Source organism: Palaemon carinicauda, chromosome 31, assembly GCF_036898095.1.
Source record: "Palaemon carinicauda isolate YSFRI2023 chromosome 31, ASM3689809v2, whole genome shotgun sequence".
Classification (NCBI taxonomy): domain Eukaryota; kingdom Metazoa; phylum Arthropoda; class Malacostraca; order Decapoda; family Palaemonidae; genus Palaemon; species Palaemon carinicauda.
The window spans coordinates 56,004,803-56,032,266 of NC_090755.1; the positions used below are offsets into that span (position 1 = coordinate 56,004,803).

General features: G+C 47.6%; 1 protein-coding gene across 1 annotated transcript in view; it reads right to left on the reverse strand.

Moving 5' to 3' along the window:
* LOC137624415 (transmembrane protein 18-like) overlaps window positions 1-27,148 on the reverse strand; it is a 46,552-nt gene extending 19,404 nt beyond the window's left edge. The window contains exons 1-2 of the mRNA XM_068355160.1: window positions 26,858-27,148; window positions 5,443-5,709 (exon numbers count right to left, since the gene is read on the reverse strand). Coding sequence (XP_068211261.1) covers window positions 5,443-5,709; window positions 26,858-26,926 — 336 coding nt within the window. The 5' untranslated portion in view covers window positions 26,927-27,148. The remainder of the gene's footprint in view (window positions 1-5,442; window positions 5,710-26,857) is intronic.
* Window positions 27,149-27,464: the final 316 nt, after the last annotated feature.

The window sequence follows — 27,464 nt, forward strand, 5'->3', positions numbered from 1 at the left end:
AGCCTTTAATTCAGGACCGTTGCGAACAGCTCCACAGTCGGGGAACCCCACAAAGTCAGGACTTTGTTGGCTATCAGAGGATTCAAAGACCACTCGGTGCCAACTATCTGAGTCGCTCAGTGGCGGAGAAGGGCCGCCTCCGAGTATGCCAGAATTAGCCAGTCGTCCAAGTATCTGAGGAGACGGATGCCGACTCTGTGAGCCCAAGATGATACTAGGGCAAATACTCTCGTGAATACCTGGGGTGCTGTGGAAAGACCGAAACACAGTACCCTGAACTGGTAATGCTTACGATTGAACATGAATCTCAGATACTTCCTGGAAGACGGGTGAATTGGGATCTGGAAGTATGCGTCCTTTAGATCTAGAGTGCACATGAAGTCCTGGGGTCTTATCGCTTGTCCGACTGTGTCAGCCGTCTCCATCCTGAAAGGTGTCTGTTCGACAAACCTGTTCAGGGCTGAGAGGTCGATGACTGGTCTCCAGTCTCCAGATGCCTTTTTCACAAGAAAGAGTCAACTGTAGAAGACTGGGGACCCGTCGAGGACCTCCTAGAGAGCGTCCTTCTCCAGCATGGACTGGACTTCTGCCCTGAGAGCAAACTCCCGTGCGGATCCCTTCGCACAGGAGTTCGATGGAATTGGCACTCGAGTCAGTGGAGGGAGAGAGAGAGTGAACCCTGAACAAATCACCTCGACGATACAGGGTTCGGCCCCGTGGTGAAGCCACCTCTGCCAGTGGCTTTGCAGGCATCCCCCCACAGGTGGGCAAAGGGGAGGATTGCCCGTCTTATTGGGACCGGCCTCGGCCGGATCCCTTGTTACCCTTTCCTCCACAAAAGGACCTTTTGCTGTGAAAGGCCTGTTTCGCACCCTTTTTACCCTGCTGTTTTGGTTCTCTAGCCCTTTTTGATCGCAGGTTTTGCTGTGCTTTCTGCTGTGGCTGAGAGGGGTAAGGTCTAGCCGTTAAGACCTTTTGGATGACAGAGTTATGACAGGACTTCCTCCACATCTCTGCCACCCGCTCGACATCCTCGGGATGGAACAAAGAATTGCCCTCGAAAGGAGCATTTCTCAGTCTCACTACTTCGGCCTGAGGGAGATGTCTATGAAACTTGCCTATGACGGCATCTCTCCTCTTCAGGATAGTATTGGCCCAGAGGTTCTCTACTTGATGGGAGAGAAACTCGATGGCCTGAGTGCCAGACGATAAGAAGGTCTCCAAAGACTTCCTGGAGGACTCCCGAGACAGGTCCTTAGACCGTATCAGTTGTCCTAAGGATCTTAACCAGAAATCCAGCCACGAAGTAGCCTGCATGGCGTACTTTGCCGCCTTCTCCTGGTTCAGGATTTCAGAGGCCGAAAAGGAGACTGGAAGTCCCATAAGTTTCTTGAAGGGTGTGGCTTTCGAGAGTGCCTCTATAGAGTGGTCGAGCGGCAGCGTTGGAAGAGATTCCCCGAGGAACTCGTAGTACCTCCTCTGAAACACATATGGAGGAGGTAGGAGCTTAGAGGACAAGCTGGAGCAGAGAGAGGAGGTGGACCCAGTTGCCTGGGACACTGCCTTCTGTTTGGCACTCTTCAACCCCTTTGACCAGGGCAAAGCTGCACTGGTCCTTTGAGGTTTCTGAGTGCCGTAGAACTGGTCAAGGACCGTTTCTTTTCCATCTAAATGGGCTGCCGATGGATCTGGAAGTCCATTGATAAAATGGATGCAGGCTAGGACCTGATAGAAGGCGTGTTCAGACTCCTTCCTTTCATCCTCCGTAAGCTTGGGGATAGCGGCTGCTGGCAGAGCGTCGTCCTCGAGATCGTTCTGCCCTTTCACGTCCGAGCTCTCATCCATAGGAGCCCGGAGTGGGTCGAAGTTGTCGACTAGGAATAAAGACTGCCGAGGAGGTGCTCGCTTCCAGCTGCCTGGGAGGCAATGAGGAACAAAGCCTGGCCGAGGATTTGGGGATGGTGAACAAATCCTTCAGTTCCCTCCCACGAGGCCGAAGGTCCTCTGTCCCCAAGGGCCTAGCGGACTCCGTCGGCTTACAGGTGGAATGTGAGTCCGTTGCCGTATGGGGTGAGTCCCGTCCGGTCGCAGGTCGTGCCTCCTTAGACACTATCTCGACCGGTGAGGGACGGAAGGGGTCTCCATAGGAAGTAACCCTATCCTCCTTGGGGGGCCAAGAATGAATCTTTTTCCTTTTCCCCTTTGGTCTAGCCTGTGGCATCTTCATGCCTAATCTCCTCCAGAGGTCTTTAATGAGGGATGACCGTCTCCCCTTGCCAGAGGGACCCGCCTGTGCAGAATCTTCCATACTCCTCCTAGGATCGGAGGGAGGAGAGGACCATGGGAAGAAAGGAGGCGATAAAGGGACCCTAGGTGTGTCACCTAAGGACTGGGAGTGGGGAACAACTCCTACAGGCAAGATCGGCACAGGCCTACCCTTAGGGATAGGATCTGGGCTCGGTCGCACAGGCGACTGTTGTCTCTGTTGAAGCCTAAGGGGCTTGAGAGACTGATTGTGAACGCCAAGATGGTCGCGTGCTCGTGCGCTGAACTGTTGGTAGAGGGAAGGGTGCTCGTGCGCGCGCCCTTACCGATTGCGCACATGGAATGTAGTAGGTTGTTCGCGCGCATGGCATGTAGTAGGTCTACAGATAATTCCTTTGCAGGGTAGGAGAGTTCATCTGAAGGAGAACTATGCTTTTAACAAGGTTCTCTTTCCGCCCCTGGAGGAGAACCTAAAGCGTAAGGAGATTGCCGATGTAAAGAGGCAATGTTCTCTCGCGAACGAGAGATACGTTTCCCCGAAGGGGAAGCTTGCCTTGGAGAGAGCCCTGCCACCGCCCCTGGTGGGTTAGCTAACTCCTCGGCGTTGGAACCAGACTCTCGGCCTGACTGATGGGCAACAGCGCCTGCGCCCACAAGAGGAGGATCGACCTCCGCAGAGGTAGGAGATGACCGCCTTCTCTCTGCTCCCCTTTGGAGGAGTTCGAGGAGAACATCCTTCGTAGGGGTACCATGGACGCCCAGCAAAGGAACAAGGTCTGGAAAGGAACAGGCACTCCCTGGGGGAAGAGAAGGAGCCGACTCGCTAGGGGAGCCGCCACCTTCGCCTATCCCACAGGGTTGACCTGGAGTCACAAGCCCTGCGCTACTGCTCGACCGTGCCCCGGAAGGGCCTGGTCGAGGATTAGCTTCGGGCAGAGATTTGGGAGTAGAGGAAGCAGAAGCCCGCGATTTCTTCGATTTTGAGGAAGACCCCAAAAGTGAAGATTCGCATTTAGACTTCTTCTTCTTCTTATGCACAAACCTCTCCCACTGGGAGGCAGGCCACTCCCTACACTCGGAACAGGTGTTGTCCCGTAAACACTGAGTTCCCAGGCAAGCCGGGCATAAAGGGTGTGAGTTCGTCTCCACGGACAACATGCAGGTACAGCAGCGGTGGCTTTCAATACCTGGACATGTCCGCATAGCGAGACAATAACTATACACAAAAGAGAAAAAGGAATAGTAATAAAGTCAAGGCAGTTTGTTTAATGGAAAGAGAGACGGCACGTCCGCACTCTACCGAGCCAAAAGTAAAAGTGGTTACTCAACCGACAGGTGTGAGTGAGCGGGGTAGCCAGTCTACCCCAACCCCCTCCCGCTAACTAGCGAATGGAGTAATTATCCCTCACTAAAATTGTCTTGGCTGGTTTTCAGCATTGCCGAAAGTAATACCCTATAAATAGCGAAGGTTTGTATCTGTGTCGGAACAAATGTAGATTACAACAATCTACAGTATTCAAGTTTAGCACAAATCAGTCCAAAGGTAATGGATACAAACTGAAATTGAAAAAGATAAACCACACAATGTGGCAATTTCTTTACATACAAAATAGCAAATACTTAGACTTCCAGGAGATGTAGTAAACAGTAACATCGTAAACGATTTCAAGTTGACAAAATCATAAGAACTCTCTAAATGCTTAAACTAAATCGCTCTACCATAGAGCATATGGAGTCTGCAGATGGAATAAAAAATCTTTGAGACATCCAAAATCCTTGTCACACACACTCTCTCTCTCTCTCTCAAAAGAGACAGAGAACTCATCCAGGAAGAAGGGTTGTGCTACACACTCACTCACTCACTCTCTCTCTCTCTCTCTCTCTCTCGCTCTCTCTCTCTCTCTCTCTCTCTCTCTCTCTCTCTCTCTCTCTCTCTCTCTCTCTCTCTCTCTCTCTCGCTCTCTCTCTCTCAAAGGAGACAGAGAACTCATCCAGGAAGAAGGGTTGTGCTACACACTCACTCTCTCTCTCTCTCTCTCTCTCTCTCTCTCTCTCTCTCTCTCTCTCTCTCTCTCTCTCTCTCTCTCAAAGGAGACAGAGAACTCATCCAGGAAGAAGGAAGAAGGGTGGTGCCCTTTATCCTGATCAGCAGTGCATGAGCTCAGCTCCGCAAGACAGCTGCACAATTCAAAGTCTCTTCCCACTGTGGAATAACTCTCCGCACATACTTCTCCAGCTATGAGACCGAGAACATGTGAGAGGTGTGTGAACACCTATACCGAGTACTCATACATCTCAAGTTGAGTGCGCCAATGTTCCTTTCCTCTAAAGGACAACTTATGGAATTTAATCAAGAAGGGAGGTACCTAAATGAAGAAGAGGAATAATTGGGGCAAGATACCACAGGAGCTCTATGAAGAGAAAGCAAGACAAGGTGACATATTGTTAGCACCTTTCCAGGATCAGGAAGCCACTGAAGCTAAGAAGGGTGGTGCCCTTCCCTTTCACACTAAGTGGCAATGAAACCCTCTTCATCCGACGGAGCACATAGATGTCTAAGGACTGTCAACCTCGTTAAGATTATGTTGTCATTATCACAAGGTCACACAAGCAAGGGAATGAACAGCAAACATGAATGTTGTCCAACAGGAACAAGTATCTGGAGATTGGCAGGTTTGCAATGAAAAGTCACAGCTATAGTTATTGGGAAAAAATTGTATGTACTGTATTTTTTTCCTTCTAAATATCCCTGTCGCATGACAATTTTCCAAAAATTACCTAAAAGAAAAATCAAAAGATTAAAACTGCTAGATGAGGACGCTGAAAGTACAGTAGGTTTGTACTACTCAGCGGCTGTAAGCAAAGTGGGAGCTCAGTGGCCTGTTTGGTAGGCGGGGCTTACCCACCACCTTAGTAGGTTTTAACAGCCATATCTATCTTTGCTGTAAGCATACAACTCCTATTAAAGGAGGAAGGATTTTATTCTTGTAGAAATCACATACTTTTACGTGTCATTATCAAAATACGAATCACTATTGTGAGACAAAACTTATCAAGATTTATGAATGATAAAAAATTAAAAGCATTATCAATTGTCCTGAGTACAAATGAGGTACATAACCTTGAAGGTGAATAATACTTACGTGTCAAATACAGTAACACAAAATGTCAACCTACCACCATCATCATACAGTTGAACAGAACTGGCATTGAAAAAACAACACTGATGAAGAGACCCTGGGAGTCAAAGTACTGCTGCCTGCTAAACGATTGCCAGTGCTTTGCCGCATATTCATTAATGAATTCTGAAGATCGGACGGTAATGAGAAGCAAGACAAAGAGAACGGCCTGAGTAGTGTGGTGATTTCTCGTCATCACGGTGAAGACTGTGAGAAAAATGTGGAATACCAGCAATCCTAGAAGCCATCCCTCACTCCAGTCAATCTGTTGATAAAGGGAAAAAAATGTCAACATACAGTACCTATATCATACTGTACAGTATTATAAATTAGACAAATCAAACAAAAAAAATTTCAATGTTGTAGAGCAATAGTGAATGTAGGTGATACATGTTTAAAAATGACAAATTTGGAAGTAATTTGTATTTTTCTTAACGATAAAAACCTGTAACTATTTATAGAGGTATTACTTTTAGCGAAGCTGAAAGACGAGCTATTAGATTTATAGCAAGGGTTAACCACCCGTCAGCTAATTAGCAGGAGGGGGTAGCTACTGTACCCCTTTAACTCATGTACCTGTGCTGTGAGCCTCACTTTGCTTGGAGGTAGGACCTCAAGGGGGGACTGGTGCTGGTGGGCCAATCTGTATAAATAGCTACAGGTTTGAATTGTTAGGAAAAATACAAATAACTTCCAAATTTGTCATTTGTTCCGTTGCAACATACAAACCAGCGCTATTTATAGGGGATGACTAACCCTTTAGGAGGGTTGAAGTCCTTGCCAATATAGCTTTTTGGCTTTACCCCACGGATTCCCCTTTTTGTGTTTAGCACGCAAAAGGAGGAAACCTACACCTCGCTTAAACCGTGCTATGCATGGTCCGCACCCTACTCAAGCTGTGTGTTCATGATACTAGCAATGTAAGTGTCAAGGTAAAAGTTCCACAGAGTCATAGGAATCTTTAGAGGTTACCAAGACATTCCTAATAACCACCTTGCTAAGGTATGGGGACATACAGTATTGACACAATACAAGGGTACACGAAGGAACAATGATCGGTGAACCCTACAAAGTCAAGACTTTGTTGGCTATCTGTTGATTTAAAGACCATTCGGCATCAACCATCTGAGTCTTCCTGCTCAGATTGTCTGCCAGCACATTTATCTTGCCTGGGAAGAAGTGGGCTTTTAGTGTTACCGAGTTCTCTTCTGTCCATTTGAGAATTTCCACTGCTAGATAACATAGGAGCTGTGAAAAAGTACCTCCTTGCTTGTTTAAGTGAGCTACCACAGTAGTGTTGTTGCTCAACAGCACTACATGGTGCCCCTCGGAAGTGCTTGAAAGCCAGAAAAGTGGCTCTCATTTTAAGGAAGTTGATGTGGCACCACCTTTCGAATTTGGACCATAGCCCGGATCCCGTCAGGTGTAACAGATGAGCCCCCCACCCTTCTATTGATGCATCCGTGAAGAGCATCAAATCCGATGGAGGAGAGAGAAGGTCTACTCCCTTGAGAAGGTAGGTGTCTGACACCCACCAGCTCAGGTCTCTCTTCTGCTCGGCATCCACTGGCACTAGAGTGCCTGGTGGGTCCGTGTGCTGAGACCAAAAGGTCTTCAGCTACCAATGAAGTGACTGAATGCAAAGGCGGCCATGTGGAACCAACTTCTCCAGGGAAGTTTGATGTCCCAACAGCTTCTGTCATCAATGTACTGGCATTTCGTCCCTCGCGAGGAAGTCCTGGGCTACCTCTTTCAGTCTCTTCGCTCTGTCCTCAGACGGGAAGATTTTACCTAGTGTGGTCTTGATCCTCATTCCTAGATATACCATATCTTTGACTGGTTGTAGTTGAGACTTCTCACAATTTATTAGTTTTTCTCGATGAAGGAGAAAGTTCTCCCTCAAGTCTGCAAGACTCAGACAGGCGTCTAAATAATGAAGGAGACGAATGATGTTCATGTGTGCCCAAGTGGACATTAGAGTTAAGACTCTTGTGAACACTTGAGGTGCTGTGGACAGGCTGAAAAACAGCACCTTGAACTGGCATATATGTTCTTCTATCATAAAGTGCAGGTACTTCCTTGATGACAGATGGATTGGGATCTAGAAGTAAGCGCCTTTCAGGTCCAACGAGATCATGAAGTCGTTTGGTCTGACAGCCTGTCTTGCCATCTGAGCCATCTCCATTTTGAACGGAGACTATACGACGAACTTGTTCAGGGCTGAGAGGTCTATAACAGGTCTCCAGCCTCCAGACGCTTTTTCTACTAGAAATAAGCGACTGTAAAAGCCTGGGGACCCTCCCAGGATCTCCTGGAGAGAATACTTCTCTAGCACGGTCCTGACTTTGACCCGCGGGGCCTGGTCCTTTGCCGATCCCTTGGCATAGGACCTCGTCGTTGTTGGATTTTGAATCAGTGGAAGAGGATAGTCGATGAAAAGGACAATATACCCCTTTCTCAATACGGAAGTCGACCAGGAGTCGGCTCCGGAGTCCATCCACCTCTGCCATCTGCTCATTAGGCATCCCCCTACCTGTGGATGGGTCGGGGGGATTACCCTCCCTAGTGTGGGTGACCTTGCAGGGATTTCTTGCCTTTCCTCTCACGTCCTTTGGGACGAGGAGGTTTCGCCCGTTTCTTGGGAGAGCTCTTCTTCTGGCTGCCTTGAGGTGTTGGGGAAGGTTGCCTCTTTCTTGGAGGTGCCTGCTGGTAAGAGCAAGAGGAGACAACCCGTTAGAGGAGAGTGTCTTGGCTACACCCTCAATGTCCTCCCCGTTAAATAGGGACGGTTCCCCCATTGAGGCGTTATGCAGCCTCATTGCCTCTCTCTTCGGCACCTGTCTCTGAAATCTTGAGACGACTGCACCTCGTTGCCTTTTTGGTTATCCACATTCACTGTCAAGAATTTGAGAATCCTTGCACCCGAAAGAAGGAAAGAGAACATCTCCTTACTCTTAGGAGTGGAGAAGTCCTCCTTCTTGACAAGATAGCCGATCGTGCCTAACCAATAGTCCAGCCATGAAGAGGATTGCATGAAACACTTTGCAACCCGTCCATATTGGCCGCATCCACAGCAGAGAACCGGAATGGCAGCGTTATCAGTCTTTCCAAAGAAGACTGGGTCAAGGATACGATCGCTGGGTCCAGTGGTAGCAGGGAAGGGTCGTCTCCCACTACCTCGTGATACTTTCTCTGCCTTATGTAAGGCAAAGGAAGTAACCTAGAGGAATCCACCGATCGAAGAGAGCAAGAAGAACCTGCCACTTAGGCATTATTCTCTTCTTTGCTACCTTGACGCCCCTTCCCTATGGTAGAGCTACCTTGGGCCTGGTGGGTCTCGGCGCGCCTGAAAACTGGTCCATGACCGTATCCTTTCCCTCCGTTGGAACATAGTCAGGCTCTTACAGGTTTTTCCCCTTCCTGATACACACCAGAACTTTCAAAAAGATTCATTCGGCTTCTCTTTGTTCCGAAGGAGTGATCTACGAACTGGCGGACGTTGGAAGTGCTCCGTCTGATTGTTCCGAACCATCGTCAAAGGGTTCCTCCTCTCCCGAGCTACCATCCATAGTAGCCCAGGGAAGGTGAGAGTCGTCAACAGGATTACTCTTAGCTGGGTAACACGAGGAGGAAGAGGTAGTGGCACTCTAGCTAGGCTTGATTGCCAAGGGTCCATTCGATCATGCGCTTAGGCGCCTCATTCTCGTGATGAGTTTCAGCTTTCTTGCTTCAAGCAGATAAGCTCTTCTAGCCTCCTTGCTGGGAGGGAAGGCACACGACGATTCGGGGAGCTTCTCCGCTTTTGGGGACAAAAGACATTCCTCACCGAGAGCGTCAAGGAGAGGGGCTCTCCTGTTCTCCTGAAGGAGTTAGGAGCAACGCTATTCTCACCTCGAGCTGTGAGGAAGGAAAGGGGGCTGAGCGCTTTAGCGCCTGCAGGGGGATGGACAAGAACTACAAAGTTGCCTGTTGGACTAATCTGGTGTAGCGTTGAGCACTTCACTGTGCCCAGTGGCTACGATGGAAATTGGGGGTTGGGGAGATGTTAACCTCCTCACATCCTCATCATCCAGCTCCAAAAAGCTGTGCTCCTACGGACTGGAGTGTGGTATGGACGAGTCTACCACCTTTCGACAGAACCTCCGTGGAGGAGACCACTCAGGAGAAGAGGAGAAGAGCTTTCTTCTCGCAAGAGAGATCAATCAACACCTCTTCCTACCAATGGCCCATTACCTCACAGACGAGGGAGCTGCCACTCAGGAGGGAGTGTTGAAATGTCCTTCCCATGAAGGTCGGACTACACAACAGCTGGAGGTGAACCTCCCGGTCGGGCAGTTTGCATCTCCTCCCTTTGGGCGAACCTGGCTAGAGGATCCGCACAGCCTCTGGAACGAAGCCAAAACTCCCTCCTGAGACCCCACGGTCTTGAGACAAGTCACTCCTAGGAGTGCTTGTCCTCAACTGCTCCTGTCTTTCCTCCGGAGCAGGGGGCGTCAGGGAGAGCAGAACAGGTCTCAATGCTCGAGTGAGCTAGCACACCAAATTGAAGGATCTCCTGTAATATGACAAATTCATAGATAATTTTTATTTTTCCTAACTATACAAACATTGGCTATTTAATAGGGGTATTACTTTCGGCGTAGCTGAAATGACGAGCCATTGAAATTTAACGAGGGTTTACTACCCACACCGCTAGTTAGCGGGGGTAGGGGAGGGTAGCTTGCTAACCCCCCCCCCCCCACCCACCCACCCCCCTCACACACACACCTGTGCTTGAGCTCACTTTGCTTGGAGGTAGGACTTCAAGGGGGATAGGGCTGGCGGGCAAGTTTGGTTAAATAGCTAAGGTTTGTATAGTTAGGAAAAATACAAATTATCTACAAATTTGTAATTTGTTCTGTAACTGGAATACAAACCACGCTATTTTATAGGGCGACTCACCCATTAGGAAGGGTGGACGTCCCAGCCAGTTCTGGCTTTTTGGCTTTGCTCGGGGACTTGTTATTTGAGTGTGTAAGCACTCAAGAAATAAGGAGTCCCTGCACCTCGCTAGAGCCTTGCTACACAAGGACTGCGGCCTACGCAAGCTGTGTGTGAAGGTATGAAGAAGTGTGACTCGTCCTAGGAAGTTGTTCTGAAGTTCTTTAGATGGAAACTTGTAGACTAGGACTTTCCCAATACCACCTCTTCAGGGTATAGGGACGTAACAGTATTAACCTTAATACTAAGAACACAAGGGAGCATGGTTTACCTGCAGTGGTTTGAGGTCAGCTATGCAGAGAACCCAGGATGCTGCTTTCCCCAAGAGAGGGGATGATGAAGAAAAGAATAAGGGCCAGTCAAACCTTTTCATTCATGCAGACTAAAACCGGGTAACAATGCCCTCAACCTTCTGCTACTTGTCCAATAAGGAGCTTGGGGTTTTAAACCAGCTGTTGTGCAGCCACCACAGGACCGATAGAGAACATATCGAGCCTCCTGTGAGTCATGTCTTGCAGGTAGTGGGCTGTGAGCGTTGTTTGGCGTTTCCACACCCCCGTTTGAAGAACCTGCTTCACTGAGAAATTTCTTTTGAAGGCCAGGGACGTAGCTATGCCCCTGACATCATGTGCTCTAGGGCGATGTGACAGAGGAGGATCTGGATTCAAGGCCAGGTCAATTACCCTACGAATCCATGCAGAGATGGTGTTCTTGGAGGCCCTCCTCTTAGTCCTTCCTGTGCTGACGAATAGTGCGTGCACATGAGGATGGACTGCAGCTGTTCTTTTGAGATACAGTATAGCCTCAAACTCCTTACTGGGCACAGTAAGAGATGGTCTGGGTCATGTGTTACAGAACGGAGACTAGAAATCCGGAAGGAGTCGAATCGAGAATCCGCCACTCCAGGATTCTGAGTCTAGGCAATAAACTCAGGGACGAAGCTGAACATTACCTACCCCCATCCCCTTGAATGGGTGATGTCATACGAGAGACCATGAAGTTCGCTGACTCGCTTGGCCGAGGCCAAAGCTAGCAGGAATACCGTCTTCCAGATTAGGTGGGGATCTGATGCCTGACATAATGCTTCATACGGAGGTCTCTTAAGAGACCTGAGAACTCGAACCACGTTCCATGGGGGAGGTCTCACTTCCAACTGAGGGCAGGTAAGTTCATAACTACGTATGAGTAGAGAAAGTTCTAGCGATGAAGAAATGTACATTCCTTTCAGCCTGAAGGCTAGACTTAAGGCTGAGCGATAGCCTTTCACTGCCGAGACTGAAAGGCGCATTTATTCACACAAATACACGAGGAACTCCGCTGTTGTTGGAATAGTGGCATCTAGTGGAGAGATACCCCTTCCACGACACCAACCACAAAAGACTTTCCACTTTGCCTGATAGACTGCTGCAGAAGACTTTCGCAGGTGTCCAGACATCCTGACAGCAACTTGCTGCGAAAATCCCCTCTCAGAGAGGAGATGCTGGATAGTCTCCAGGCGTGAAGTTGTAGTGAACCTATGGCTTTGTGGAAGATGTTGGCATGTGGTTGTTTGAGAAGATTGTGTCATGGAGGAAGTTCTCTTGGTAGCTCCGTTAGGAGTTACAGAAGGTCCGGGAACCATTCCGTGTGATGCCATAGCGGAGCTATGAGGGTCATTGAAAGATTGACCGATGTTCTGGTCTTGTTGAGTACCCTCCTCATCAGACAGAACGGGGGAAAGGTGTAAAAGTCGATGTCGTCCCACCGTTGATGGAAAGCATCTTGCCAGAGAGCCTTAGGGTCTGGGACTGGGGAACAGCACAGCGGAAGCCTGAAGTTCAGGACTTTGTTCGTTACTAGATGATCCAAAGACCGCTCGGTACTCACTATCTGAGATGCTCAGCTCAGATTGTCAGCGAGCACATTCCTTTTGCCTGGAATGAAGCGAGCCGATAGTGCTATTGAGTGGATTTCGGCCCATCTCAGTATCTCTACTGCTAGATGGGATAGTTGCTGCGAAAAAGTACCTCCTTGTTTATTGATGTAGGCCACTACTGTGGTGTTGTCGCTCATAACCACCACAGAGTGACTTGCCAGGTACTGTTGGAACTGTTGAAGGGCCAGGAAGACGGCCTTCATCTCTAGGAGATTTATATGGAGATACTTTTCTGACTCTGACCAAAGGCCTGAGGTCGTGTGGTGCAGCACGTGGGCCCCCCACCCTTTCTTTGAAGCGTCCGAAAACAGCATCAAATCTGGGGGGAGGACGAGAAGATCCACTCCTTTTCATAGGTTCTCGTCTGCCACCCACCACTGGTGGTCCGTCAATTCCGCAGGTCCCATGGGGATCTGGACATCCGGGGAATCGTAACCTTGATTCCACCGGGACTTGAGTCACCACTGGAGGGATCTCATCCTGAGGCGACCGTTGGGAACTAGACGAACCAGCGATGAAAGGTGACCGAGGAGATGTAACCACGATTAGACTGTAAGTTCTTCTCGTCTGAGAAAAGGGTTTGCGACCTTCCTCAGCCTTGCTATCCTGTCGTCTGATGAGAAGGCTTTGTGGAGATTGGTGTCTATAATCATACCTAGGTACACCAGTCTTTGAGTGGGAAGCAGTGAGGACTTCTCGAGATTTACCATGATCCCCAGATCCTGGCAAAGTCTCAGAAGTTTGTCTCGGTGTTGAAGAAGGGATGACACCGAGTCTGCTAGGATTAACCAGTCGTCCAGATAACGGAGGAGACGGATGCCGATCCTGTGTGCCCACGATGATATTAGGGTGAACACTCTGGTGAAAACTTGTGGTGCTGTGGAGAGACCGAAGCACAGCACCTTGAACTGGTACTTTTTGCTGTCTAGGCTGAATCTTAAGTACTTCCTTGAAGATGGATGGACTGGGATCTGGAAGTACGCGTCCTTTAGGTCCAGTGTACACATGAAGTCTTGCGGTCTTACTGCTAGTCTGACCGTGTCCAGCGTCTCCATGCTGAACGGAGTTTGCTTGACAAACTTGTTCAGAGCTGAGAGGTCGATGACTGGTCTCCAGCCTCCAGACGCCTTCTTTACAAGAAAGAGTCGACTGAAGAAGCCTGGAGACTCGTCGAGGACCTCTTGGAGAGCGCCCTTCTTCAACAGGGTCTGGACTTCTGCCCGAAGGCCTTGCCCCCTTGCCAATCCCATGGCAAGGGAGCTCAATGACACTGGATTCGTCGACAGGGGAGGTAGAGATTTTGTGAACGGGACGCGATATCCCTGACTGATCATGGAAATCGTCCAGGAATCGGCCCCGATTTGCTTCCACCTGTCTGAGCAACTTTGTAGGCATCCCCCCACTGGTGGACATGCAAGGGGACTGCCAATCCTAGGGTTTGCAGCCTCGGCTGCTCCCTCTAGGATTCTTGCCTCCCCTGGAGGACTTTTTACCTTTCCTATCCTTGACAGGAAAGGGCTTAGACACCACGGTTTTCGCTGCTGTCGTCGTTTTAGCGGTCTTGGCTGGACGGGACTGATGAGGTGCTGGAGGCTTATAAGGCTTAGATGTTAAAGCCCTATGAAGGAGGGAGTCTTGATGGGACTTCCTCCACCTCTCAGCAGCCTGTTCCACATCCTTAGGCTCAAACAGGATGGATCCCTCTAAAGAAGAATGTCTGAGCCTATTTATCTCGGTGCTAGGGACCTTCTGATGGAATCTCTCAGCTACCCCATGCCGACGTCTCAGGATGGTGTTTGCCCACAAGTTCGAGACTTGGTGGGCCAGAAACTCGATTGCGCGAGTACCTGAGAGTAGAAAAGTCTCCATAGCTTTCCTGGTACGTTCTTTGGAGAAGTCCTCAGAACGTATCAGGATACCTAAGGTCCCCAACCATATGTCGAGCCACAAAGTGGCTTGCATAGCACACTTCGCAACTTTCTCCTGGTTAAAGATCTCGGTTGCTAAGAATGAGACCTGCCGGTTGGAGAGTCTCAAGAGGGACTCCCCTGGTAAGCTATTCCAACGAGTGGTGAAGCGGAAGAGCTAAACAAGGCTCCTCAAGGATCTCGAAGTACCTCCTCTGCTGTACGCGAGGAGGTGGCAGGAGCTTGTTGGTGGTACTGGAACGGTTGGAGGAGGACATCTCAGAGAGCTGTACAGCAATCTTGTCTCTGTTACTCTCAACCCATTGAGACCAGGGCAGAGCTGCACTGGTCTTAGAAGGTTTCTGAGTACCGAATACACGGTCCAAAACCGTGTCCTTGCCCTCTCGAGGAGGGATTTCTGGGTCGGAAAACTGGTTGAGAGCCCTCATTAGAGTCAGAACTTGCCAAAACGCATGTTCTGACTCTTGCTGTTCTCCTCTTGACGTAGGACTTGCAGCGAAGTCTCCTGTCCCCAAAGGCTCTTCTTGGGGAGAGTCACGGACGTTCTCTGAGTGGCTAGTTGGCTCAGTCCTGGTCCTTGTAGAGGACTTTGGTAATGTCTTAGAGTCCTTAGACTCCTTCCCGGGAAGGATGTAGGACTCTAACATTGATGAAGATAGTAAGTTCCTTCCAGCCCCCTGAGAAGACATCTCAGCGCGAGGAGAGGTTTCCCCCATTGGTGTGATGGGGGAAAGTCTCACCTCACGTGATTCCCCTGAGGACGGGAAATCTTCGCCCAACAGGGAAGGAGAGATAGTCTGGGGGAAAGAAGGAACCTGCCTCGAAGGCTTGCGTGGAGTCAACTTAGCCCTCGGAGAAGATACCGTTTCTGGAACTCCTCTTTTTCTCTTCAAAGGGGTGGAAACAACCTAGGATCTGTGACCTAATTCAGAGAAAACAGGCTTGAACGCCTGTGTAACGGCTCTGATTGGTGCATCAAACCAAGGCTGTTGACTGACAGACGTGCTGTCAGATACACCCTTTGGAGGGACAGGAATCTAAGGATCCCTGGGAGGAGTTCTTATTGGTGGGTTTGCCTGGAAAGGCTTAGGGATCCTGGACCCCTCTAGATGTTTCCCTTCCGCAACAATGCGCGCTGTTATGCGTTTGCAGGGAGGGAAATGAGGCGATGGCGACCTTGCCGTGCATAATTCAGCAGTCTCGCGCGCGGGAGGATATTGACGCCCGCGCGGGGGCGCATAATGGTGCTCGCGCGAGGGAGAATACCGGGAATCGCGCGCAGGAGACTGCTGATGCGTGCGGGAGACTGATGGCGCACAAGAGCGCGTGCGGGAGACTGTGGGCGCACAGGAGCGCATGCGGGAGACTGTGGGCGCGCAGGATCAAGGCGTTGAGTGCGCGGGCGAGAGTTCGCATGTGTCTGAAGCAGTCGTAGGGCGAGCGCGCGCAGGAGAAAGACCTCTGGCGCGCGGGCACGCAGTTGAAGCCTGTGCTGCTCATGGGCGCGCAACTGCAGGAGAGGAGGGGTGAGCCCGCGCGCGCATATCCTCGTGGATGCGTGCAGGTGATGGCGCGTGTCGGCGCAATGGCGAAAGCTGGCTCACAGGCGAGTGCTGGCGCGTGGGAGAAGTCAACCTAGTTGACTTCCCAACAACGCCCAGATCAGAAGATCGTGGGGACGCAGGAGAGATGACTGCTGGGCGTGGGCGCTGGCGTGCAGGAGAGCGCTGGTGCGTAGGGGGGCGCTGGTGCGTAGGGGAGCGCTGGCACGCAGGAGGTTAATGGCGCGCAGGTGAGGGTTGGCGCGCAGCTGGGCGTGGGCGTGCGTCTGTCTGCTCAGGCAAAGCCTGGCGTGCAGGAGAACGTGGGCGCGTATGCTCATGAGTGCGTGCATAGTGTGTATAGGATGTATGCGCGCGTTGGCGCATACGCCCTTGATGCCCTGTATTAGGGTTAGTTGACGAGGCCTGATGAGCGTGGAAGTCAGGTTTCGTTGGCGTGTAGCGCGCATCTGCATCCAGGAAGGGCGACGGCAGGTCGGCAGGTCTGTCCAGTGGAAGGTCGACGTGTCCTTTGAAAGGACGACCTTCCACCGAAGGGGATCGCGAACGATCCGCAGAAAGGTCCAGGACCAAAGCAGGAACAGTCGGTGATCGATGACGAGGCTCCTCTGCGGGGGACTGCAACGAAGATGTAGAACCAAAGAGGCGCCTCCTCACCGCAGGTGAAGGAAGGCCTCTCTGGCGAAGAGGAAGGCAAGCCTTGCGACGAATACGCCCTCTGGGGGCCGTAGGACCAGCAAGCTGACCTTCTGCAGTCCTCCGAAGAGGAGTCTCTGTAAGTGAACTCCCCCGAGGGGAAGAAACACTAGCAGGAGAGACTGTTGGACTTAGTTTCTCCCTCGTTGGTTGAACAGGACCGGGAGAAACTAAGCCGTCAGCTATCGTAGGGTTTGAAGAGGCAGAGGTGATGGGTGATACCACATTGGATACCTCTGACACCACAACGTCGACAATCGACAGCGGCACCCAATCGGATGTAGTCAAGTAAGACTTCCTTGGAGGGCGAACCCTCGAGCCCCAAGGAAGACCAAAGCTGAAATAGAGGGATTAGTGACAAATCCTCCCCCGGGGGAGAGGTGGAGTTGCTTCGCAAGGGGAAGCAACGCCATCTCTCGAACCCCGAGTTTGGTAAACAGTACAACGGTCTACGCTATCACTCGACGGTCTCTCGAAAGAGACCGACCGAGTGGGAGGTTCAGAGGAGGTTTGAGCAACGGAAGAAGAAGCCTTAGGTTTTTCTCCTTTCAAAGAAACCTTCGAAGGATAAATATCCCGTTTGGACTTCTTCTTCCGTCGCCGCAAAAACCTCTCCCACTGGGAGATAGACCACTCCCTACACTTGTTATCGCTATCACACCGTTGGCCCCTACAGGAAGGACAAAGGGCGTGAGGATCGGTCTCGACCGCCGACATGAATGTTACACAGGGGCGGTCGGGGAATCCAGGGCAGGTGCGCATAATAGCAGAGGCCAACTTCACACACAAAACTGTCAAAGAAAAAGCAAAAAAGCATTAATGGCTGCCAATGACGGCGAGGATGACAGCGGACACGTCCGACTACCATCCGAGCCGAGAGCAAAGTGAGATATAGCACAGGTGTGTGTTGGGGGGTGGGTGGGGGTGTAGCAAGCTACCCTCCCCTACCCCCGATAACTAGCGGTGTGGGTAGTAAACCCTCGTTAAATCTTAATGGCTCGTCATTTCAGCTACGCCGAAAGTAATACCCCTATTAAATAGCGTGGTTTGTATTCCAGTTACGGAACAAACAAGCCTTTTCTTCTCTATACATTACATTCTTGTATGTATAATAAACGGAGGAAAGGACAAAACAGTATAAAAGGATAAACTTTGGAGGCGCCGTTGCAAAGGCTACGTCTCATGAAAAAATACGGTAATATTGAGCTGCGGCAATGTTAGCGTAACATGCTAACATTAACAATGTTTTTCATTTATTTTTGTCATTCTACGGTTTGCTTGTAGTCGCTCTCGTTCGTTCGTTTGTACATAGCAGGTTTCGACCTTCTACGCATAATCTACCCCACACCCCCCTTTGCATAGACTCCACCAATAAGATTTCTTCTTCTCTAAACGTCAAATTTAACTATTCGACTTCACACGCTTTATTCATGTACAGTATATGACTTGAACCAGTACAACTACTGTATTACCATCCCTTTTATGTAATACTCTCATATACATATTACGTTTGACCACAGTACAGTATTACTCGTTTTATTATCCGATACCTAAAAAATCACCTCCTTTTATATTCCCATCAAATATTATTTATCATACACTCCATTTTATCTTTCTATATTACTTTTATACATTTTGTTATTACCTTGTCACTCCCAGATTTCACATAAATACTTGCTCTAGACAAGTTTCCCATTCTGGTTCATTCATGTTTACTCTCTAGACTCCGTTGCTTTTCCGTTAACCAATCACGAACCTATACGTATGGAAAGTTTGCATGGGGGGTTAATATTTCCCTACCCCCACCTTCCCACAAACCCTTTTCCGTGGAAACCTTTGTCCAAGTCAGGTCTTTGTTAGTTCAAGTGATGTCTTTTTGCGTATTTTATGATGGAACTCTTAGAAAATTGTAACGACTGCAGTAATCCATACTTGAAAGTATTTTGGTGAATTCCAATGTTGATAATTTTCTGAAATCTCGTAATGTAATAGACCAACGTTTACAGTGTTCCAAGTGCAGTACTAAACTAAGACAAAGTAGTTAAGACGCCACAGTCTCACAGTCACAACACCATCGTGACCCACAAGTTTCGTTGTCGCTGTCATAAAAGTAAGTCATTAATTTCTTTAATTTTAATGAGTTAGTTTTACTATTTTGTTAGCGAGAGCATCTCATCATTACCGCTTGCCAGTGCATACGAGCTTGATGTTTTATTTTCCTATGAGCGTAAGCGAGCCGATGTCAGAACTAGAACCATTACATTTAGAGTTGCTAATGTTATCGTACGCAGCTCAACATTACCGCTTGCCAGTACATACGAGCTTGATGTTTTATTTTCCTGCGAACGTAAGCGAAGTAGTAGCGGAACAAGAACCATTATATATAGTGTTGCTAATGTTATGAACTTCTAGGTTAGGTTAGGTGGGTTTGTTAGGTTTTGTACCTTTTTATATATTGTGTAAAGGGTATATGGAAAATGTTATTTTCATTAGTAAAATAAATTTTTGAATATACTTACCCGATAATCATGTAGCTGTCAACTCCGTTGCCCGACAGAATTCTACGGAAGGGATACGCCAGCGATCGCTATACAAGAGGGGGGTGTACTCACAAGCGCCACCTGTGGCCAGGTACTGCAGTACTTCTTGTTGACACCACCTCAATTTTTCCTCGGTCCACTGGTTCTATGGGGAGGAAGGGTGGGTCAATTAAATCATGATTATCGGGTAAGTATATTCAAAAATTTATTTTACTAATGAAAATAACATTTTTCAATATTAATCTTACCCGATAATCATGTAGCTGATTCACACCCAGGGAGGTGGGTGAAAACCAGTGTACATGTATATCAAGAAGCTAAGTATCCCGTATTTCATATTATCAGTTATTCAAAATAACAATGAAATTATAAGTACCTGGTAAGGAAGTCGACTTGAGCCATTACTCTGCCTTAAATAAGTTCGTCTTCCTTACTGAGCGCAGCGTTCCTCTTAGGAGGCTGAACAACTCTAAGGTGCTGAAGTATCAAGGGCTGCAACCCATACTAAAGGACCTCATCACAACCTTTAACCTCGGCGCTTCTCAAGAAAGAATTGACCACCCGCCAAATCAACAAGGATGTGGAAGGCTTCTTAGCCGACCGTACAACCCATAAAAAGTATTCAAGAGAAAGGTTAAAAGGTTATGGGATTATGGGAATGTAGTGGCTGAGCCCCCGCCTACTACTGCATTCGTTGCTACGAATGGTCCCAGGGTGTAGCAGTACTCGTAAAGAGACTGGACATCTTTGAGATAGAATGATGCGAACACTGACTTGCTTCTCCAATAGGTTGCATCCATAACACTTTGCAGAGAACGGTTCTGTTTGAAGGCCACTGAAGTAGCCACAGCTCCCACTTCATGTGTCCTTACCTTCAGCAAAGCAAGGTCTTCTTCCTTCAGATGAGAATGTGCTTCCCTAATCAGAAGCCTGAATAGTAAGAAACTGAGTTCTTAGACCTTGGAAAAGAAGGTTTCTTGATAGCACACCATAAGGCTTCTGATTGTCCTCGTAAAGGTTAAGACCTTTTTAGATAGTACCTAAGAGCTCTAACTGAGCAAAGTACTCTCTCCAGTTCATTCCCCACCAAGTTGGACAGGCTTGGGATCTCGAACGACTTAGGCCAAGGACGTGAAGGAAGCTCGTTTAGCAAAAACCGAGCTGCAAGGAACATGTAGCCGTTTCAGATGTGAAAACAATGATCCTGCTGAAGGCGTGGATCTCACTTACTCTTTTAGCTGTTGTCAAGCACACGAGGAAAAGAGTTTTTAATGTGAGGTCCTAAAAAGAGGCTGATTGGAGAGGTTCAAATCTTGATGACATAAGGAACCTTAGGACCACGTCTAGATTCCAGCCTGGAGTGGACAACCGACGTTCCTTTGAGGTCTCAAAAGACCTAGGGAGGTCCTGTAGATCTTTGTTGGTGGAAAGATCCAAGCCTCTGTGGCGGAAAACCGCTGCCAACATACTTCTGTAACCCTTGATCGTAGGAGCTGAAAGGGATCTTACTTTCCTTAGATGTAACAGGAAGTCAGCAATCTGGGTTACAGTGGTACTGGTTGAGGAAACTGCATTGGTCTTGTACCAGCTACGGAAGACTTCCCCTTGAGACTGATAGATTCTGAGAGTGGATGTTCTCCTTGCTCTGGCAATCGCTCTGGCTGCCTCCTTCGAAAAGCCCCTAGCTCTTGAGAGTCTTTCGAAAGTCTGAAGGCAGTCAGACGAAGAGCGTGGAGGTTTGGGTGTACCTTCTTTACGTGAGGTTGACGTAGAAGGTTCACTCCTAGAGGAAGAGTCCTGGGAATGTCGACCAGCCATTGCAGTACCTCTATGAACCATTCTCTCGCGGGCCAGAGCGGAGCCAACCAACGTCAGCCGTGTCCCTTTGCGAGAGGAGAACTTCTGAAGTACCCTGTTGACAATCTTGAACGGCGGGAATGCATACAGGTCGAGATGGGACCAATCCAGCAGAAAAGCATCCACGTGAACTGCTGCTGGGTCTGGAATCGGAGAACAATACAACAGGAGTCTCTAGGTTATCGAGGTAGCGAACAGATCTATGGTTGGCTGACCCCACAGGGCCCAAAGTCTGCTGCAAACATTCTTGTGAAGGGTCCACTCTGTGGGGATGACCTGACCCCTCCGGCTGAGGCGATCTGCCATGACATTCATACCGCCCTGAATGAACCTCGTTACCAGCGTGAGCTTTCGATCTTTTGACCAGATGAGGAGGTCCCTTGCGATCTAGAACAACTTCCACGAAAGAGTCCCTCCCTGCTTGAAGATGTAAGCCAGGGCTGTGGTGTTGTCAGAGTCCACCTCCACCACCTTGTTAAGCTGGAGGGACTTGAAGTTTATCAAGGCCAGAAGAACCGCCAACAACTCCTTGCAATTGATGTGAAGTGTCCTTTGCTCCTGATTCCATGTTCCCGAGCATTCCTGTCCGTCCAAAGTCGCACCCCAGCCCGTGTCTGATGCGTCCGAGAGGAGACGGCGGTCGGGTTTCTGAACAGCCAAAGGTAGACTTCCTTGAGAAGAAAGCTGTTCTTACACCACGCGAGAGAAGACCTCCTCTCTTCGGAAACAGGAACTGAGACCGTCTCTAGCGTCATGTCCTTTATCCAGTGAGCAGCTAGATGATACTGAAGGGGGGGGAGGTGGAGTCTCCCTAACACGATGAACAGGGCCAGCGATGAAAGTGTCCCTGTTAGACTCATCCACTACCTGACTGAGCATCGGTTCCTTCTCAGCATGCTCTGGATGCATTCTAGGGCTTGGAAGATCCTTGGGGCCGACGGAAAAGCCCGAAAAGCTCGACTCTGAAGATCCATACCCAGGTAGACAATGGTCTGGGATGGGACGAGCTGAGACTCCTCAAAATTGACCAGGAGGCCCAGTTCCTTGGTCAGATCCATAGTCCATCTGAGAATCTCCAGACAGCGACGACTTGTGGGAGCTCTTAAAAGCCAGTCGTCTGACGGAGCCGGACACAAGATCATGGTACTGCTGCACAGTCTGTGAACTGTCAACCATGGGGAAGCGAGGAAGTACAGTGACAACCCGAAGCTGTCTAGACTGTCTGGGTCGTACAGACAACTCCTTATCGGGTTGCTGAGGTTGCCGCACTGCGTCACAACAAGTCACTTCTGCTGGTTGTTGAACGTCTTCCCAGTGACACACTGACTCCGTAAACAAAAAATCCTCTAACAAGGACTAAGCTTGGACTGCATGACTTGCAACACAGCTCAAGGTCTATGGGAGCAGGTGTGGTAACAGACGGGGTTAGCGACTGAAGTGGAACCATTACCTTCCCTGGAAGCATGTTATGCTTAAATAAAAGTCCATAGGAGGCTACGCAGCTAAAGGCTCCTCTCCAAATGACAGAGTCCTCAAGGGAATATCAGAAGGAGGGAGAAAAGCACTTTCTCATCTACAGGGACCATATCCGAGAAAAGCTAAGTTCTCTCAGTGAGGGTTTCACTGGTGCAAAAGCAGCAGACTAGAAGGCAACGTTATGAAACTGCTTGACAGTCTAGTGAGTTGGCAACAACCAAAGATGTGTGACTGAGAAGCATGCGGTAAGGTATGCAGAGCATGCTGTATGCAGAGCATGCTGTATGCAGAGCATGCTGTATGTAGAGCATGCTGTAAGGTAAGCAGAGCATGTTGCATGGCGTGTAACATTTCTCAGAAATTCCATGACCAGTGCTAGATTGAGTAATATCGCATTACTGTCCATTGAAAGTGCACGTGCCGAGGGAATTGATTTAGACTGTTTTGTTGATGAATTTGATAGCCGGCATGATAATCGTAGAATTAAGCTGCACTAAATATACGTACTATAATCTACTTCACCTCAGGAAAGGGAAACTCGCCCTGTTGGCAACACTGCATTACTTCATGCATGCTTGCATGGGGTTTTAATATCAACATAATATTTACATTACATTCATAACTCATGATTCATTTTTGTTTTGAAGATATTTTGCCATATTTTGCGATTTTGTTAAAAATATATTGCAAGGAATACATATATATTTTTTTTTATTTAAGTAATACGAATAACCTCCATTATCATAATGTTTGTGTAGGCATACATGTATATGATTACAAATGCAAGTTATGAAAGTAATGAGGTGTTATTATTGTCATTTGTTATTTCAAAGTTGAATGGGAAGAGGCTCAAGTTGAGGAGAAAGTGGCAGATGCATGCGTTGAGGTGGCTGACTCATAGCATGAGGTTCCTGCCTTAAGAGTTGCGCTTGCCTCAAGGGTTGAGGTGGCTGCGCAGAGAGAGGCTCTTGACTCACGAGTTGAGGTTCTTGAGGTGTGAGCTGCGAGAGTTGAGGTAGCGGCTGCGCAGAACGCAGTTCCTGTCTCACGAGTTGAGGTTCCTGAGGAGCTAGCCTCAAGAGTTGAGGCTCTCGCCTTGAGGAAAGTTGAGGTAGCAGCTGCGAGAGCTGAGGTGGCTGCCTCAAGGATGGTAGAGGTTGTCGTACCTCAAAAGGTTGTTGCCTCGAAGATGGTCTAACTGCAAGAAAATCTTGCCTCAAGGCATAAGACTCCTGCTCCCATTGTTGAGGTTGCCTTAAGGAAGGTTGAGGTTGCTGCACAACGCTGGTAACTGGCAACTCCGAACGCGGTAAGGTAGCTTGAGGAACCTCAACCTCGTACGCCTGGCAGACTGGACTGCGGTGAGGCGGAGCGCTCGCAGGAGGAGGTGTAACCTTCTCAGCCTGAAACTCACGCATTAAGACCGCAAGCTGCGACTGCATGGACTGCAGCAAAGTCATCTTGGGATCAACAGACGATAAGGTCTGTTGAGGCAAAGCCTTAACAGAAGAGGCATCGCCTTACCTCTCTTAGGAGGTGTGCAGTCACCTGATGACTGCGGAGAGTCAGAGCTAACCCAATGACTGCATCCGGGTTGTTGAACTCTAGAGGTCTGGACTTTACGTTTAAGAGGTCTTGAGACCTGAGTCCAGCGTTTTCTCCCCGAAATTTCTTCTGCAGACGAGCAAAATAAGGGCTCAATCGTCTGCGGGTGGGAGTGACGGTCTCTGTAAGACACGCCCGCAACCACCGAGGATACTTCTGTGCGCCGATCAAGGCCTGCCGAACCCTTTTGCCCTTCGACATTGCTTCTCCCCTGGGCTTGGGAGCTTGCAAGAGGTCCCGGACTGGGAGGACGACTGGCACGCACAGAAGTACCCTCACGCACAACACTGACACACTTTGTGCTAATCACTTATCACTTTTGATTTTCTGTTTGCACTTATTTCACTGAACTCGAAACTTTAAGTGGTTTGTACCTGAAACACGCAATTCTATCCTTCCTTAAAAGTTAGTAATTGCGAAAACAGAATTACAATGTAACAGAAAAATCTAATGAAAGATAAATAATTCAGTGGCTGGAAAGAGACTAAACACTAGATCAAATAAACTACGTTTAAAATCTCTCACCGCATAAAGCTTGAGAACAAGAATAAAACTCTAGAAACGTTTACCTTCTTCCCCTAAAGAGACTAGGGAGAAGAGCAAAAACGATAACAACGTTACTCGCTTGAACGAAACGTTTATCCAGCTCTCTCTCCCTCCGTCTCTATCTCTCTCTCTCTCTCTCTCTTGACTTAGAACCTGAGAGAAGAGCCCAATCATATATATCGTTAAAACATATTATTGTTAAAGGAAAAAAACTGAAATATTTCCCAAATAAAAAGTTCCTTTATTAGAATTAAAACCATTAAGCTAAGAAAGAATGAACAAAACGCTAGAAACGGTTACTCTTACTGCAACGTGACACCGTGAAAATTCTCTCTCTATCGTAACGATAGAGCGCAAGTTGAACGTTCTGAACGTCAACAACTGCAGAGACAAAACAAAACGTTAGTTCAACTTAGAAAACAGTACGAGACTATCAAAGAAATTCTTTCAAAAACATTAAAATAGCATAATATGTTAACAGGTAAAACCGAAATGACGGGCTCAATGTTAATTAACTTCGGTACCAAGAAAAGACCGCCTACTATTAGGAAAGGTCGAATATAAACAAATATAAAAATTAATTTTAATAAGTTTATAATAAAAGGAAGTTAATCGAAGAGGCCTATAAAAGGCGGAGAGATAAAAAAAAAATCTATAACTTTTGTTAAGCAAAATTAAGAAAGAGAGTCTATACTCTCTTAGACACCAACACTTCCGTCTAAGGGAAGGGTCGGCCATTTAAAAGTGAAAGAGAGTTCATACTCTCTTCGTCACCATAATTAATCAAATTAATTCCAAAAGCTAGCTAAGCTAATGATAAAACTTCCTGAATAGCGAAAGCTAAACTCTAGAGCAAATACATCACCAAATCGTGAGCAAAAAACTCCAGAATCAACAGCGTATCCATGTAGGTCTAGCCGGAGGCACGACAGAGGAAAAATTGAGGTGGTGTCAACAAGAAGTACTGCAGTACCTGGCCACAGGTGGCGCTTGTGAGTACACCCCCCTCTTGTATAGCGATCGCTGGCGTATCCCTTCCGTAGAATTCTGTCGGGCAACGGAGTTGACAGCTACATGATTATCGGGTAAGATTAATATTGAAAAAAATTCTTTAAAATACGCATGCTAATATTACCGTAGCATTTCTAACGTTAGCAATGACATCATAACGTTGGTAACGCTGTGTAACGTTGCTAATGTTAACGTTCGCAGTACATACGTGAATGAAGTGACACAAAATTTGAACGTCATTATATTTAAACATTTTAACACAATATATATATATAACAAAACATTATATTTAAAAATTTTAACAGAAAATATATGTTTTCCTGTAGAAAATAACGTGATTCACCCGGTTTTCACCTTCATTTCATCCGTAATAACAGCAAACAGTTCGGCTACTTAAAGTTAGTCGAATTGGTTTTTCTGTATGTTTGCGGTTGAAATGAAGGTCAAATTTGGTCAAATAATGTTACTTACTACAGGAAAACATATATTTTCTGTTCAAAATGAGAACCTGTAATACCAAACTTTCATATTAATTGTAGTCCCCGGGAGGTAAATACGACTCCTAGGTTAGGTCAGGTGGAGAACCTTAAGTTAGGTGGTGGTCTTGTATTCTTATTCCCTTTTAAAATGTGGGTTTTCAGTCATAACTTGAAATTCTACACCCGGTCTGCCCCATTGAACTACAAAAACTCCTTGGAGGGGGGGGGGAGGGTCCATAATGGTAGAATGGCTTATTTGCAGTTGAAATAAAGGTCAAATTCATTGAAAGCACATAATTTACAGTAGCAAATGCTTTTTTTTTTCTTAGGAATGTTGTCCTGTGTTTTTCTATAAATTTACCCTTCAATTTACTGATGAACCCTACATTAGTTCAGTGCCTTAAAATATGCCTAGTGAAATTGGCCTTGCTTGGAACTATAATATTATCCTAAGAATAAAAAATGACCAATGATAATGTAGGCCCTTACCACCATTCTATGGCTAAATACAACTGACATAAGATAAGAAGGAAGAAAACACGGTAATTGATTTGCTTGTGGGCCACATAGGCATCTTGTCACGCAAGCACTTTCACGTCTCGCAAGGCCTTGAATTAATAGAACATCACAAACCCATGTCAAAATCAGTTATTTCTATATATCATTCGTAAATAAAAATGGTTGTCTTTGCATATCAAATATATACTTCCGTACGGTAGCCTTGAGAAAGGTAGCAAAGGAAAACTGCCTAAACCACATTCGCTTTTACAAGCAATAAAACCGCATTCATTTCAATTAAATTAACATTACAGACTTACTGTTCTCACGAACGACCATAAATCTGTAACTTGGTCCGTTTCGGTATAGTCGTCTGGCATAACTTCCATAGTTTCCTATATTCTTTTCTGTCTACGAAACTGTCACAACTTCACAACTAGAACTAAGTTCGCCACGACATAAACAACAGCGACTACCAGGGTTGCCAGGTTGGCCTTTTTCGAGACAGAAAACTCCAAATTAAGCCTTTTTTCGTGCTAGATACCTAAATTTGGCGTTTTTGAAATTGGTTAGCTTTAAATGCTATATTTTCAGCATTTTTCTACTCTTAGGTTGGCCTTTTAAAGGTGCAGTTGATCAAACGTTGGCCTTTTATCTTTTGGGAAACCTGGCAATCCTGGCGACTACTCAATCCTCACTATCGGACGGGGTCCCTCTCCCCCCTATCCAGGGGAGTCCCCCAGTCCCCACCGATAGGGGAGGAGAGGGGCTGAGATAAAGATAGATCGGAGTTAAATAAAGGTGGAGAAAGAGAGAGAGAGAGAAAGTATATTTTCATTATTACTAGTTAAGCTACAACGCTAGTTGAAAAGGCAGGATATTTTAAATACAAGAGCTCCAATGGGGAAAATAGCCCAGTGTGAAACT